At 42.8% G+C, this 15,058-nt stretch overlaps 2 protein-coding genes across 3 annotated transcripts in view; one reads left to right on the top strand and one right to left on the bottom strand.

The window, feature by feature from the left end:
- The window catches only part of ELAPOR2 (endosome-lysosome associated apoptosis and autophagy regulator family member 2), an 81,343-nt gene extending 77,472 nt beyond the window's left edge, over window positions 1–3,871 (top strand). The window contains exon 22 of the mRNA XM_033162013.1: window positions 1,402–3,871. Within this exon, the coding sequence (XP_033017904.1) occupies window positions 1,402–1,461 (60 nt within the window). The 3' untranslated portion in view covers window positions 1,462–3,871. The remainder of the gene's footprint in view (window positions 1–1,401) is intronic.
- Window positions 3,872–9,834: 5,963 nt separating this feature from the next.
- The window catches only part of GRM3 (glutamate metabotropic receptor 3), a 93,473-nt gene continuing 88,249 nt past the window's right edge, over window positions 9,835–15,058 (bottom strand). The window contains exons 4-6 of one of the 2 annotated variants that reach the window (XM_033162201.1): window positions 13,168–14,234; window positions 11,943–12,117; window positions 9,835–9,992 (exon numbers count right to left, since the gene is read on the bottom strand). In XM_033162201.1, coding sequence (XP_033018092.1) covers window positions 9,919–9,992; window positions 11,943–12,117; window positions 13,168–14,234 — 1,316 coding nt within the window. In that variant the 3' untranslated portion in view covers window positions 9,835–9,918. The remainder of the gene's footprint in view (window positions 9,993–11,942; window positions 12,118–13,167; window positions 14,235–15,058) is intronic. The other variant, XM_033162202.1, reaches the window with a different exon arrangement.

The raw sequence follows: 15,058 nt of genomic DNA, 5'->3' as shown, positions 1-15,058 counted from the left end.
ATAAAGAAGGCATAATATGAAAGAAGGGAAGCTCAAGAACTTACAAATATAAATGATTATATGTGACAGGATTGTTAATTTTATGCTTACCTTTACTTTTTGTAACAATTCTTTTTGATTTGTATGTATATAAAATCAATAAAAACATTCATAAAAAAACAAAAGGTCGGCGGTTCGAATCCCCGCGATGGGGTGAGCTCCCGTTGCTCAGTCCCTGCTCCTGCCAACCCAGCAGTTCAAAAGCACGTCAAAGTGCAAGTAGATAAATAGGTACTGCTCCGGCGGGAAGGTAAACGGCGTTTCTGCGTGCTGCTCTGGTTCACCAGAAGCGGCTTAGTCATGCTGGCCACATGACCCGGAAGCTGTACACCGGCTCCCTCGGCCTATAGAGCGAGATGAGTGTTGCAACCCCAGAGTCGTCCGCGACTAGACCTAACGGTCAGGGGTCCCTTTACCTTTATCCTTTACAGGCTTTTTTTTAAAAAAAGTGTGCAGGTTGATATGCCATTTTTTAAATTGGCTCTGGTAACAAAGCAGCACGGCTGGCTTACCCCCTGCTATTCCCATAGAACAGATGGGAGATAAGAATGTCTATTTATCTGAAGTACTTGCATCCCAACCTCACCAAAAGCTGAAGGTGGATAACAGAAAAACACAAAATAGCTGTTTAGACAGTAAAAGCTTTCAAAATAGAATGGTTTTTATAGAATGGCCAAATAATCAAATGAATAAAAGCTTTGCTTCAAACAGCATATATATTGATTTTCTCAAGGCCCTCCGATATGTTGATTTGAGAGGTGAGATTTTGAGATTCAAGTCCAGCTCTATTTCCTGGATGGCGTTACCTTTAAAAAACAAGCAAGCAAACTATTAATATATTAACCAGCCCACAAGGATTTTCAGTCTGCAAATGTATGTTGCTTTGGGGCTTTTCACACGTTACATAATGGCAAACCTTGGTTTTTCCACTTTAAGTATACTAGACAGTGAGTGACAGCCAGTCCTGGGACCCAAATGAGTTTGTGTGCGTGATGCATGTCTTTGCAACATGGCTGTCCACACGTTTTGTTTACAGTTTACCTTTTCAAATGTATAATTAAAATAGCATCATATCCCAATGTAAAGAAATTCTTAGTCTTTGGCCTGAAATAATTTCTTAGTTAAACATTCTATCCTATCCTATCCTATTCAGTGGATATATGTGTTTGGCAAAACTGAGCCTTACGTAACTTGTCTTTGGAATGGGCCCAATGAGTAGCCTGGGAGCACCTGGGACTGTAATGCTGCAGAATAGATCACATCCGTATGGGAGATGATCGGGAACCCTCTGTGTGAATGGGATCTGTGCATGATATCTATATCTGTTTCTATAATATAAGCACTTATCTTTTTGCTATGCAGGAAAAGGAAGACCGCTTTGAATCCGTTCAGCTGAAATCCTCAAGATCTCAAAATATATGAAGACTTTAACTCTGCCTTTGAACCAGCAAACCTGATCTCGATTTACACAGGAGCACATTTCTAACATGTCCTGGTTTGTGTCTGAAGGGTGGTTTCCTGTGGGAAATGTTGCACAGTCCAACATGAAGAAACTAGCAGGGGAGAACACGAGAGACTGTTGCCTTATTGTGAGACTGAGTCACTTGCCAAAAAGAAAAGTCAAGCAGATGAGCTCATGAGCTGGGAATGAAGGTCTACTCAGGGACAGAGGGAACATGGGCAGTGGCAGCCCAAGGTGTTTGGGTACTTGCTGCAGAAAACCCCAAATGGCACCTCCCAGAGTAGTAACAATATATTAAGAAAGACAGAAGATGGTTTCTCCCTTTAATGTTCTCTGCCCTGTGAGGTTGGTTGCTTCATCCTGTACTGCCTGAGAAAGAGGTCATATCCTGACATGAAGTTTACATGGCATGGCACATGCTTCATTATTTGTATCCCCTTTTAGTCCCAATCACTTTTGTCACGTAGCCGAAACAGAGACTGTCTTTTAGAAAGGGTAGAGGTGATTCCTTGGTCACTACAGGTATCTGCAGAGGTGTTGAGGTGACAGCATCCTGCATTTCTCTTGGAAATCACACCACTAGTCACTAATTGAAATGGAAGAGCTGCAGACAGGCTTCTTTTTACTCTTCAGAAAGGAGAGTGCTTGTAATGTAAATCTGTAGTGTTTTACCTAACATTAACAATTCAAATCTGCTCCTGCAAAACCAGTTTCTGGAGGTGAAAAGACATCATTAAAATGGAAGGCCTCTGAAAGGCTAGCAGTACAATCCTGTGCACGTTTATTCAGATGTGGAGTTTTCTCCGGTGTAAGGCTGTTGTTTAGGATTACAGCTTCACTTGAAGGTCACTTTGCTAGCTGAGGAACACAGTCAGACCCAAGACGTCTAGCTTGGAGGGCAGTCAGGTGGATGTTACTCACCATGGCAATCCCTTTTGGTATGGACCAATTCTTTCCATTCCAAATGGTGCAATGACATGGTCAAGATTGTTGCAAGCCTGTGGGCTGGATGCGAGGGGCAGCTTTGATTGAGTTTCATGTCAAGCAGCAGCCGTACAGCTTTTGGCATTTAAGAAATGACCCTTAATGTTCAGACACTAAAAAGGAGGAGGGATCCCAAAGAGGAGAGCCACTTTGCACACTGCACCGGGGCAATGCATGAGTGCTTCTGTAAGTCATTCCTCAACCTGGGAGGAAATACTCAATCCAAATTTGACAGGTTTGGGCCTGAAAAGAGAGACATTGATAAGCTCTGGTGTTCCTGTGTACCTGTGACTTCTCTGCCTCTTTTTGTTAGGTTTTCTTAGGTGTGAGACTTGACCCTTTTGATATGAAAAGTAATGTCTGAAGTAGCCTCTGGTCTAATAACTGGGAAGCCCTGCAGCTGGGTCCTAATGCATTCACCAAAACAGAACTTCTGACCCTGGAGCTTGTATTGCAAATTCAAGGTCTGTGGACTAATCTGAAGCAGGTGAAGGCAGAGTAACCCCCTGGATTGTGTCCCCTTTCAAATCTCCCTCTGCCCCCACCCCACCCCCAGGATTCACTGACTTACAGGTGAGTTGCCCCAGAGGACTAGCCTGATTACTTGAGCGTCAAGTTCGGAATGCCCAGGGGCACCTCCAACAGGGTAGTGGGAGATGGCCCATCCACGGATACAGCAGCAGTGATCTACCAGTGATGACCATGGCTTCATCAGCTGAAAAGATTGTGACTTTGACCACAGAAATCACTTCTGAGTCACTGCAACTGTATCCGTAGCTGAGTGACTCTTGCCATGGCTCTGGATGCGTTGAGTGGAGTCTAGTTTGACCACATGAAAATATTTGGCTTCCTCATATGGAGCGGGACCTCAGTTTCCTTAGCCCAGCAAGTTTTATTGCTCTGCCTGTAGTTCACCAAGGGCCTTGGCCTGAGATCTTTCCCAGCCCCATTTCAGATGAGGGGGATTGACAGTGGAACCGTCTGTGTACATTTCATGTGCTCTGTGCACAGCTATGGACCCTCCCTGCCCCACGTGAACCAGCTTGTGGAAATTCTTTATGGAGATTATTTACATTTTTCTCTTATCTGTCATCCTGAAGTAGAGCTGCTCTTCCCTCTTCTTTGGGGATTGATGAAGAGGTAGAAATAACTGCACCCTCAGAGTTGTACGCATGGTACTTTCTCACTTTTGTTTTCTCTAAGCCATGGATTTCTGTGAAGATATTTGGGAAAGATCTGGCAATCTTCCGTAGGAAGTGTGTGCTGCCCCTTGGGCATTATTTTCCAAAATATCCCCCATGTTTGGTATTTATTGCAACAGCATTGTAGTGTTATACCTGTCTGATACTAAGGCCATGTGTAATAAAACCATTTTATAGTGTCGTCCATGGTTAAAGTGTACCATCTAATGGGGCCATCTCAAAGGCAGGCAAGGTGGGGAATTTGTTGGAATCCCCAGAACAGCCTTTGGCAACCGGGTGCCCTCCAGATGTTTTGGACCACAACTCTCATCAGCCCCATCTGAGACCGACAAAGAGACCTCTGCCCGCAACAATGTTGTGCTTCTTTCTTTGACTTCCAGGTTTGCACATCCTGTTTCATTCAAGGACCCCAAAAACCAATCCTTGATGCATTGGACTAATTGATGTCATCGGCTGTGATTGACAGCTGTGCCTGTTATGCACTGGAGTTTCCTTTTTTGCTTTTTAGAAGCTAATAAGTCTATAACAAAATGTTGCAGAATGGAGTGCTCCTGTTTAGTGTACCAGCCAGCCGTTCCATTCCATTCCTCTTCTCTCCAAGTTTTCATTTCTCACCCAACAGGCCCAACAGGCACAGAGCCGGCCCTCTCTCCCTACTTTTGCAAATCTTGGGGTTTCTCAAAGCATGCTAATAACACCCTCTTGTTTCTCGGTACAGGCAACTCCCGGTTTAGGCGCATCCAACATGTGCACAATTGTGCACATGCGCACAGCGCTGAACCCAAAAATGACCCCCCCCCAGTCATAAAGACATCACTGAAACATCACTAAAAGGTTGAAATGGGGGTGGAGCAGAGGCAGGGCCAGAACAGGGTGTTTGCAGGCTTTTTAAATAGGTGTTTGATGACACGTGATTTCATGCATTGACCCAGAATGCAACCTGTGCACCAACAGGGAGTTTCCTGCAGTCCTGTTTTTGGCTTGTGTTGTAACTCTGCACTTCAGTTTGCTGTTGGCATATATCACCTCTTTGCTAAAGGGCACTGAATTCTGTCTAGCAAGGAAGTTCTACAAGTAACTTTAAGTGGGTTGTATTGGAGAGCAAAATTTGGTACCCACCCATATGCCCAGTCCACCTGAATAAAAACCAAACTAATTTCACCTCAGTCAGATGTTCACACTTGAAACATTATACACTGCTCCCATTGCTTTGTCAAGTTATCTGTTCTTAAACTTTCATAATAGCTGTTTGTCTCATAAAGTTATCTTTTGTTATTTGGGTTATATGGGTTAAATTCAATAAATTACTTGGTGCACCAAGCTGGAAACCTCGAAAGACCACTCAGACCACTCAGGTTTGTCACATACTTGAGAGATCTAGTTTGAGTGCGCCAATTTCAAAGCAACCTATTGTTTTAAATGAATGAATTATAATTCAAAGCAGACTCTGGTAGAAATGAGCTAATGTATCTTTGTATACCACCTACTCATAATGGACAAATACGGTTTAGATCTCTCTTAGCACATAGCACAGGTATGAAACTCCAGAGTGAAAAAACTGGATCAGGGAGTGTTGGGAGACAAGGGAGCTCCAGCTGGATACTGGAGCCAGTTGTCAGCCAACATATACTGGGTAGAGGCAAATCATCAGTAGAAGTTATTTGCCTCCCAAAGTTTCAGGATCCAGAAAAGCAAAACTCCTGTTTCTGAGACCAATCCAAACTGCTGGTCAATAAAAGTCCAAAATAGTTTGGGACTAGGATGTTGACAAGGTCATTTTCTCACCTGAGATCCTGCCTACTTAATCACATCTTTGGTTGATGCTCTGGGTCAGTATCCCAGTGGCTATTGGACACCTTGGCCTGGGGGCCTATTCTGGCACTTTTCTCTGTTGATATTTAGATTTCCAATGAAGACATGTTTGTTCCAACCCAGAGAAGATCTTAACTATATTTTACCATCTCAAGTTGAGTTGACTCTTGAATGCTGTTGTGGGTGCGTGTGCTGCTGACGCTGTTTTAATTTTATTAATTTTAAATCTCACTTTATATTTTATTGCAATCTTATAAAATGGTGGAAGCTACTCAGTGTGGCAGGATACACATATATTTTAATAAATAAGTAAATTTGTCTTCCTTTTCTCTCTTTCCCTAAAGAACAAGGTATGGTTATTTTTAGTTTCCCCCAAAGTGAAGACTTTGCTTTCTTAATAGCCTCCCTGGGCAAACATGTTGTCAGCAATGTCTTCTCACTGCAAAGATACAAAGTGGTTTGGGGGAAAATATTACCCGTTTTCATCATTCACCATTTCACTGTTCATTTCCAAAGCACCTTCATGTTTATTACAACATTTGTCAAATGGTTATTTTCTCCCATTAAACCTTGCAGATAACATACCCCTCTATGTCAACTGAGGCTCGCTTCAGTTTCCTTTCAAATTTGGGACACCCAATTTCATCTTTCAAAGATTAAAAACGTGTTAATAGTGCTTCTCTATGTCTGATTAGGGTTGCTGTCTCTGCTGTTATGCATTTATTGAACCTGGGGGAGGATGCCCATAGTTCCCTGGAAAAGAGCACATTTCCCACATTTTGAACTGGTCAGGAGTGAAAGGGTCAGGAGCAAGGACTCCTGATTATTGGCTGGTATTCAGAGCTGTGATACAGAGGAAGACCTCTCTAGTCCCACATGAACAGCACGGGAAGCATGGATGAAGCTCTGTTCTGATTATGCAGAACAGAATTTATTTCTGTTTGTTTGTATTTCTGTACTGCTGTCTCATAAAATATCAGGGTAGTGTCTAACAATGTGGAGACAAGACAACATAGAACCTATTAAACAACATAGAACCTATTACAGGTGGGTAGCCGTGCTGGTCTGCCATAGTCGAAACAAAATAGAAAATTCTTTCCAGTAGCACCTTAGAGACCAACTGAGTTTGTTCTTGGTATGAGCTTTCGTGTGCATGCACACTTCTTCAGATACGAAGAAGAAGGGGGTATCTGAAGAAGTGTGCATGCACACGAAAGCTCATACCAAGAACAAACTCAGTTGGTCTCTAAGGTGCTACTGGAAAGAATTTTCTATTTTGTTTCGACCATAGAACCTATTAAAACAGTACAAATTTGGAGTGAGAAGCTGGAGAGCCAGTGTGGTGTAATGGTTAAGACTTGTAATCTGGGGAACTGGGTTCGTGTCTCCGCTCCTCCACATGCAGCTGCTGGGTGACCTTGGGCTAGTCACACTTCTCTGAAGTCTCTCAGCCCCACTCACCTCACAGAGTGTTTGTTGTGGGGGAGGAAGGGAAAGGAGAATGTTAGCCGCTTGGAGACTTCTTCGGGTAGTGATAAAGCGGGATATCAAATCCAAACTCCTCTTCTTCTTCCTAGCTGCTGTCTTCATGATGGACCTCTGGAGGGTCTCTCCTGAGCAGACAGTCCAGCTTCAGCCTCTAGATGCCACTTGGTGTGCCAGCCATGCCCTGACAATCAGTGTCCATCAGGAGGGAGCCCTGCATGTGGAAAGGTCTCTCTCCATGGAGACTTGAACCTTAATTGAAAAGTTTTGCAGCCCATGGACGGAGTGCCATGTGACTCCATACTTCCAGGCTGATGTCACCTCCATGATGGCTGTGGTGCATGGTCAATGCATATGTAGGCACCTAGGGGTCAGGATTAGCCCACGCCTGCATGGATGTTTATATGGAATGCCTGAAAAGGGCTTCTATCAAAGCCTCTTTTTGTGTTCAAGCTATGTACGTGTCTGTATTATATAACCCCTTGCCTGCCTTTTCTGTGGGACGGTGTCTGAGAATGATGTCATCAAGGGCAGCATCAGGGACCAGAGATGAAACTTGGTGGAGAAAAACAGTTTAGCCTTGGGGCAGAAAAGCTGGTGAAATTTTCAGCATGAAATGGCACATTTTGGAAGCATGGTTATAACATAACATTTCATGACTCTAGAGTGGTTCATGGAAGCTCACATAAAAGTTTCTCCAAAAATCTGAGTCTGAGACTTTTCCAAACTTTCTTGAATTTTGATTGTGCAACTGGAATCTCTCTTGTATCATGTGTAGCCATATTGGTTATTAAATTGCTGCTGTTGTTTTCATTTCATTTCTTTTTTTTGGAGCGGGGGGAGGTTGTTAAAACACTTTATTTTAACTAATAAATGTCTACATTTATTCAGCTAATTTAACTAACATTGAGTAATTCTTCATATCACACTCACCAGTCAAATCTGCACATAGAGGACCAATTTCCATCCCCCATTACATTTGTGTGTACAGAGCTCCCAGCCTTGGAGACAAGAGACTAATAGTCACCTGTAAATTGCAAGCTCATCAGGGCAAGGACCTGTCTCTTACTTATCTTACTCTGTAAAATGTCTTTGTTCATTAATGCCCCTCTCTCTAAGAAGAAGAAGAAGAAGAAGAAGAAGAAGAAGAAGAAGAAGAAGAAGAAGAAGTTGAAGTTTCTGCATTGGAGGTACAGGCTGTCCCAACACAAGAGCTTCTTGCAGATAAGATGACATTGTTTGTTTGTTTTTAAAAATTTATACCCCACCCTTCATTGTTAAACAATCTTAGGGTGGGCCACAACATACAACATACATGAAGTTGAAATCAGATACAAAATTACAGAGCAAATGAATCACTGTATGAAACTCAGCATACACCACTGTCACATGGGCCAAATCTGTTTACTCAAAAGGTCTGATGGAAATTGGAATGTTTTCACTTGCCACCCAAAACTGCACAGTGTTAATGCTGATCTAACCTCCAGGATAAGAATGTTTCACATCCGGGATGCCATCACCAAGAAGGCCCTGTTATGAGTTCTAAAAGGCTGAGCCTTGCTTGGTGATCGCACAATGAGAAGGGCTTCCTTGGTGGATCTCAAGTAACAGACAGGATGCTAAAATATTTAATTATGGGTGAAATCCAACTAAGTTATACATGCAGTTAATCCACTGAAATCAGCGGATCTACTTGAATGTGATTAATCTTGGGCAGAACCCCAATATTTTACTCCTTTAATTTGCCAAGGAAGCCTTAATATGGTACTAGCAAATATAGTTAAATGTCAATAAAATAGGAAATTGCTCAACATGTTTCAATGGAAACCTTCAGGTGCACAAAATTTCAATTTGTCAAGTTAACTAGCAAGGTAGTGTTTCCTTACCATAATAACAGGACTAGCCCATCTCTGTTGACTGCCTCTTTTACGTGCTCAGATTTAAAGCAGTTGCCATTTACCTCTGGGGGTGCTTCCTCTAAGCTTTGTGAATTATATGCCCCCATCTTTGGGTGTGTATTCAGTGTCACTGGGTTGACAGTTGCGACCCTATGAAGTCTTCTCCACAGTGGTTTCCCCGTGGTGATCATAACCTGCAGATATGATGGCTCAAGATATTTTGGTGCCAAAAGATTGAAAGAGCCAAATGAAGGGGTCCTTTAATCTCAGCACCTGTCCTAGTGGTTAAAAATAAATGATTGACATTTGCAACCCTCAAAACTGTCACCTGAAATGGGATACTTAACCCTTACAATAAAGGCCAGCCTTGATAATATGTAGACCAGACCCAAAGAATCCACAAAGAGCTTTGTAACCTGGTAAGGATCACCCAGGTTAGTAAAATGGTTATCCTCTGAATGTAGAGCAATTTATAAATTCTGAAATAAAATAATAAATAAAACCAGTATAAAATAACTGCTCTGTTAAGGCAGATTTATCATTACACCTGCTGGGGAAGAAATTTAGTAACCTCTTAGCGGGGAAAAGGGCAATTATGCTGAAAAGCTTTTCAGGTTTTATTATTGACAACTTTACATTAATTAATACAGCTGTGAAAACCATTTGTTGCACAGAATGTAACCATAATATACAACATAGAAATGCAGTCTAAGTAAATTACAACAAGGAATTACAAAAAGTCTCATTAGAAAGAAAGCCAGCTCACACAGCAGCCGACCTCCTCCTCACTGCGGAGTCAACATGGTGGCACAGCAACACCCCTTAGAACAGTTAATCACAGAAGGCTCTAAATTTGTTCTAAAAAGAACACCACTATATACTGTACAGTCCTCAAAAATAATTTATTACACTGTTTCTAGAAAAAAAAGCTACCGGTAGTCTTTTTTTTAAAAAAAAAAATGTTCTTTTTTCCAGAGTCCACAAGAAATGTGCAATTCTTCCCAGCCGTCTAGGAATGCCAGCGCCAGCTGTATGATCACAGAGACGAGGTGGTGGAATCCACAACTTCTCTTCCATTGCAGACGGTTGGCACATACACATTAGCAGAGGCTGAAAGAGAAACATTGCCAAGAGCTACAGAGAGGTTTTTTTAAAAATACAATTGCTATTTCCTTGGTCTTGAAATGATGAAGAGTAATGCCTTAACACCAGACAGATGATAATACAGAAACAGCCATTAGGACTGCATAATAGTAGGACATCCTGTTTAAAATGTGGGGTTTTTTTGGGGGGGTTATTAGGTTGTTGTTTTTATTATATATTTTGTGGTTTCATATTCTTATTTTGTTCTGTGAACCACCCTGAGACCTTTGGGTATAGGGTGCTATATAAATTCAATAAATAAAATAATAAATAATAAATGTAGGCCAGTTTCAAAAACACCATAAATCTGAAGTATGGAATCCTGAGAATTGCAGCGGCTAGAGATTTGTAGCAAATAAGTCTCAGCACTTTTAAAATCCTCTGGCTTATGTAATGCCTCTTACCTGTAATCCAGTAATCAGTTGCTTTCAATTTATTAGAGCCCAGTCAAAGGAAGATTTGCCCCCGTCTTGGGCTGGGTGAGTTCAGGTGCTCACCTCCAGTCTCTTGCCTCAGAAGACATCAGGGAGAGTTGTCCCTTGGCAACTGCAAGCAAGGCAGGATTTGTCCCCCTCGTGAGCGCCATTCAGCTGCTCAGATCCACTCCCTCACCTCAGAAGGCCTTGCTCCTAGATGGCAGCTGAAGGGTGAAGGCCAAGGAGGAGGGAGGGAAATGTTGCCCCACTGAGCTGCTAGGCACCTTAGAGGCAACATGTTATCGAACTAGACTTGAGCTTGCTTTTATTGTGAGACTCTTATGCAAGCCATATTTAAAGCCTCTTGGGGATAAAAAGTGAGAAATCTATATTGCATGTAAGTAAATCAATTGTTCAATCAAACTACCACTGGCTCAGTTGACTGATCTACAAATTAAACCTCACAAACCTAGCTTTTATAGATAGAAACTGACTGAAGGTGACGCTTGTCCGAAGGAACTCGATGAATTCTTGCACTGTGTATCCAGGACTCTTATCAGCTGGATCATGCAGGCTTTGAGCATGTGTTTTGTGTGTGTGTGTTTAAGAGTTGAAAGAAAATATAAAGGGAATACCCTTATTTTCTCACACATCCATATGCCAGTTGTTTCTCCGGTGCTGTTTGTTAACAACTGCACGGGAGGCAGAAATTCAGCAGGTGAAGAGTGTTTTGTCCACCCTGCATGCCGATGCCTGAGCAGCAATTCCCCTTGGATTCCTGCCTCTTCTGTGGCTCTTAGCAAGCTGGTTGCTAAGCTGGTTGCTTTATAAGTGTCTTTAAAAAACAACCTAGTTGCGTCTGTTCCATTTCTGGAACTTGGGGTTTTTAAAAATAAAAATTAAACCAATGCTGGTTTTTTATTGCTTGCTTTCAACCAGAGGCAGATTTAGAGCAGTGCAACGGGTTCCTCTGGACTGGGTGCTGGGCATAGGGGGCACTGCAGGGCATCACAAGTACGATGCAGTGAATTGAGCAGAACGGAAAGGGAAAGACGGGCAGGGCAGTTTTTGCCTTGCACAGGGTGCTGCTGAAATTTGAAAGACCCAAGTCTTTCTGATCTGTTTCAATACTGCGTGTTTCAATTGCTACTTCCGACACTGTTTATTTCAAAATTCAGTTACTGTAAACCATGACTGGGAAATCGCAGGCCCCTGGGACCAAATGTGTTCCTCCAGGCATGTCCTGCCCTGGCTGGAAAATGTCCTCAAATAAAGTGTCTTACTTTGTTGAAGTGGCGTGTGTGTGTGTGTGTGTGTGTGTGATATGCCCTTGCACATAGCAACTAGCCTTCTGCACAAAGGTAAAATTCACATGTGCTTCTCTGCCCACTTTTGTCTCTGCCTGCTCCCCCCCCCCACCAAGTGATGGAGAAATTAGGAAAGTAAGAATGAATGGCGGGTGGGTGGGGCTCTGAAGGCAGCAGCCATGATCTTTAATTACCTTGGGAATAAGTGGTTCCTGTTCCGCTGACGCTGAACCTGTTGAGATGCAGCCTGTGCGTGACCACATTCTTCTGTGGCTGGAAGAGGACAATATGCACTTTGGGGGCAAACAGACACCCCAAGACAACAAAGCCACTGAGACTCACGGAGATGCACATGGTTGTGGTCTGAACCTGTGTGGAGAAAAACCAGAAGGGTCAGCAGGGGTGAATTCTGAACTCCCAATACAAACACAATACAAGATCTGCTGGATCAGACCAGAGGCCCCTCGATTCCAGCATTCTGTTCACCCTGCGGCCAACCAGATGCCTATGGGAAGCTCACAAGCAGGGTGGGAACGCAACAGCACTCATGCTGCCACCATGATGAGCAGACTGATTCTCCAGACATACAGGAAGAGAAACTCAATCCCTTTTGGAACATAGGAGCAGAAGACCAAAAATATGTCCCAGTGGATCGGATCAAGAGTTCATGTAGTCCAACATGAACAATCTCCAACAATAGTTGAATGCCTTCACACCCTGCTTGAAATTTTCCTGCAAGCAACAGACTTTTACTATTGTTTGTCCTTGAGCCATTAATGGCAGGGGGTTGGACTGGATGGCCCTTGTGGTCTCTTCCAACTCTATGATTCTATAATTCTAATGTTCAGACCCAAGCTGCCTCTGAATAGTGTTGACCAAATTTTCACCCAAGTGCTTATACTTCCAACTACCATCTCATATACAGGTATGCTTTCCCTCCAGCACTGCAAATATGACATCCAGCTCTGTCAGTAGAGCACGAGACAATTAATCTTAGGGTCATGGGTTTGAGCCCCACACTGGGCAAAAATATTCCTGCATTTACTAAGTGCCAAACTTTGTGTGATGTTAAGTGTGCTTAAGTTGTGTAAATGCCAGGTGCAAGGGAATCCAATCAGGCTCAGAACTGCAGAGTTTAATTTTCTTCCTACACCAACATACAGTAGTCCCAACAAAATTGTCCCCCAAAGCTGCTGTTTGTCTTGGGAAGGAACCCAAAGCCCCAATCCTGATTAAAAAAAAAAGATGCATTGGTATCCCGTGTATTCTGGCCCAAGAAGCAGTGGCTGAGAGTCTCCTGTTCCACAATACAGTGCTCCCTATCCACTACACATAAAAACAGCAGGCTTTCATTGGTTTATCTGAGCAGAATATTTCATATTGCACTGGATCTGGCTAAAATGGTGGTGGAAAACTTACCCTGTAGTCACTTGATGTCACATAAAAGATTGGCAGAAAGGCCAGCCAAATAATGCATGTCGTATACATTGTAAAGCCAATAAATTTGGCTTCATTGAAGTTTTCTGGGCACTTCCTTGTTTTGAAGGCATACACAGTGCATAAGACCACAAGGATCACATCATACATCAAGGAGATCAACATACTAGAATCCTTGACATTGCACTTCAATATGACAGTCTGCCTTTTCTCAGGGATGGTGTATCGACGAGTGCCCGGGGCCTCCAAAATCAGCCACACAGACACCACCACAATCTGCACCATGATAAGGCTCAGGCAGATGAGGACCTGAGAACGTGGGCTGATGAATCTAGGCCTCTGAGCCCCGTTCTTCACCCCATTGAATATTCTGGCAATGCAGTTCGTTTTCGTCAGGAGGGCAGCATAGCACGTGGCAAACGATGTGCCCAGGCCCAGGCGGCGCAAGGTGCAAATGGCTGGTGAGGGCTTGGCAATGAAGCAGAAGGTCATGCTGTAGGAGAGGAAGACTCCAAAGAGGAGGATGTAGCAAAGCTCGCGGCTTGAAGCTTTGACCAAAGGAGTGTTGTTGTGCTTTATGAAGACCCCCACAACTAGGAAAGTACAAACAAAGCCCAGGCATGCGATAGTCACAGGCCCTATGGCCCAGGCATCTTCCCACTTGATGTAATCTTCCGGTAAGTCATAACAGCTGGTGAGATCCATAGAGGGCCATTGCCCAAGTCCACAGTCTGAGCAGGTGAACTCATCAGCCAGGTATTCGAAGGGTTCACAGGGAATACAAATCCAACAGCAGACATCTCCTGGCTGCATGTTCTTCATCTCATTAGGTTGGCAAGGGTCGCTGCACTGGGCAGTTGGAACAACATCCGTGGACCAATGGATGGAGTCTACATCGAGGGTCAAAGTTTCTGCCCACTGGCCAATCTTTAAGTAGGCATATTTACCACCATTGTGCTGGAAATTGAAGACATTGTATCGGCCTATCCCATCACCGTAAATATCAAATTTAACAGTGTTGTCCACAGATTTGGAAGAACTGAATGGAGCTGCCAGAAATAAGAGAGAGAAAACAATGTTTCTAGTCTATGCATTTGCCCTTCTTTTCAGTGTGCATAAACAAACAATTTCTTTTCTTTTTTGTCAACAGAGCTTCAACAAACCTAAAACCAGCAAAGAAATAATTTTGCATAAACTAATCTTCTTCTAATCATTTGTACAGAGTTAAGGTGTTGTTTGTTTATTTTACTTACAATTTGGTTCTACTTTTCCATGTCAGAATATGAAGAATTAGCTCTAGGGAAGTAACTAGAGGTTTCTGGTATAAAATAGGGTAATTGGGATTTTAATAAAGGATTAAAGGAAATTATATTGGATAATAAAATAATAGGTATTTAAATATGTTAATGAATTTATGATAAATTATGAAACTGCATAAAGAAGAATGGTAATGAAACCCAGGAAGGGGAGGTCGGGGGAAGTCACCCTAAGATTTTAAAGGGAAAATGTGAAGTTGATATAAGAATTGTTTGTGTTTTGTTTGTTTTTTGTATTTGTGTTTTATATCTTGTAAAATGAATAAAAAATATATTTTTAAAAAAGAATATGAAGAATTAGCTATGGTTAACAGCATGAGAAGAGAAGACTCCCTAGAAAAGACCCTGATGTTGGGAAAGATGGAGGGCACAAGGAGAAGGGGACGACAGAGGATGAGATGGTTGGACAGTGTTCTCAAAGCTACTAACATGAGTTTGGCCAAAGCTACTAACATGAGTTTGGCAGTGAAGGATAGGCATGCCTGGCGTGCTCTGGTCCATGGGGTCACGAAGAGTCGGACACGACTGAACGACTGAACAACAACAAAACAGCATAT

Source organism: Lacerta agilis, chromosome 10 (assembly GCF_009819535.1).
Source record: "Lacerta agilis isolate rLacAgi1 chromosome 10, rLacAgi1.pri, whole genome shotgun sequence".
Taxonomy (NCBI): Eukaryota; Metazoa; Chordata; class Lepidosauria; order Squamata; family Lacertidae; genus Lacerta; species Lacerta agilis.
The sequence above is the reverse complement of the archived record's forward strand: the minus strand, read 5'-3'. Positions and strand labels throughout refer to the sequence as shown.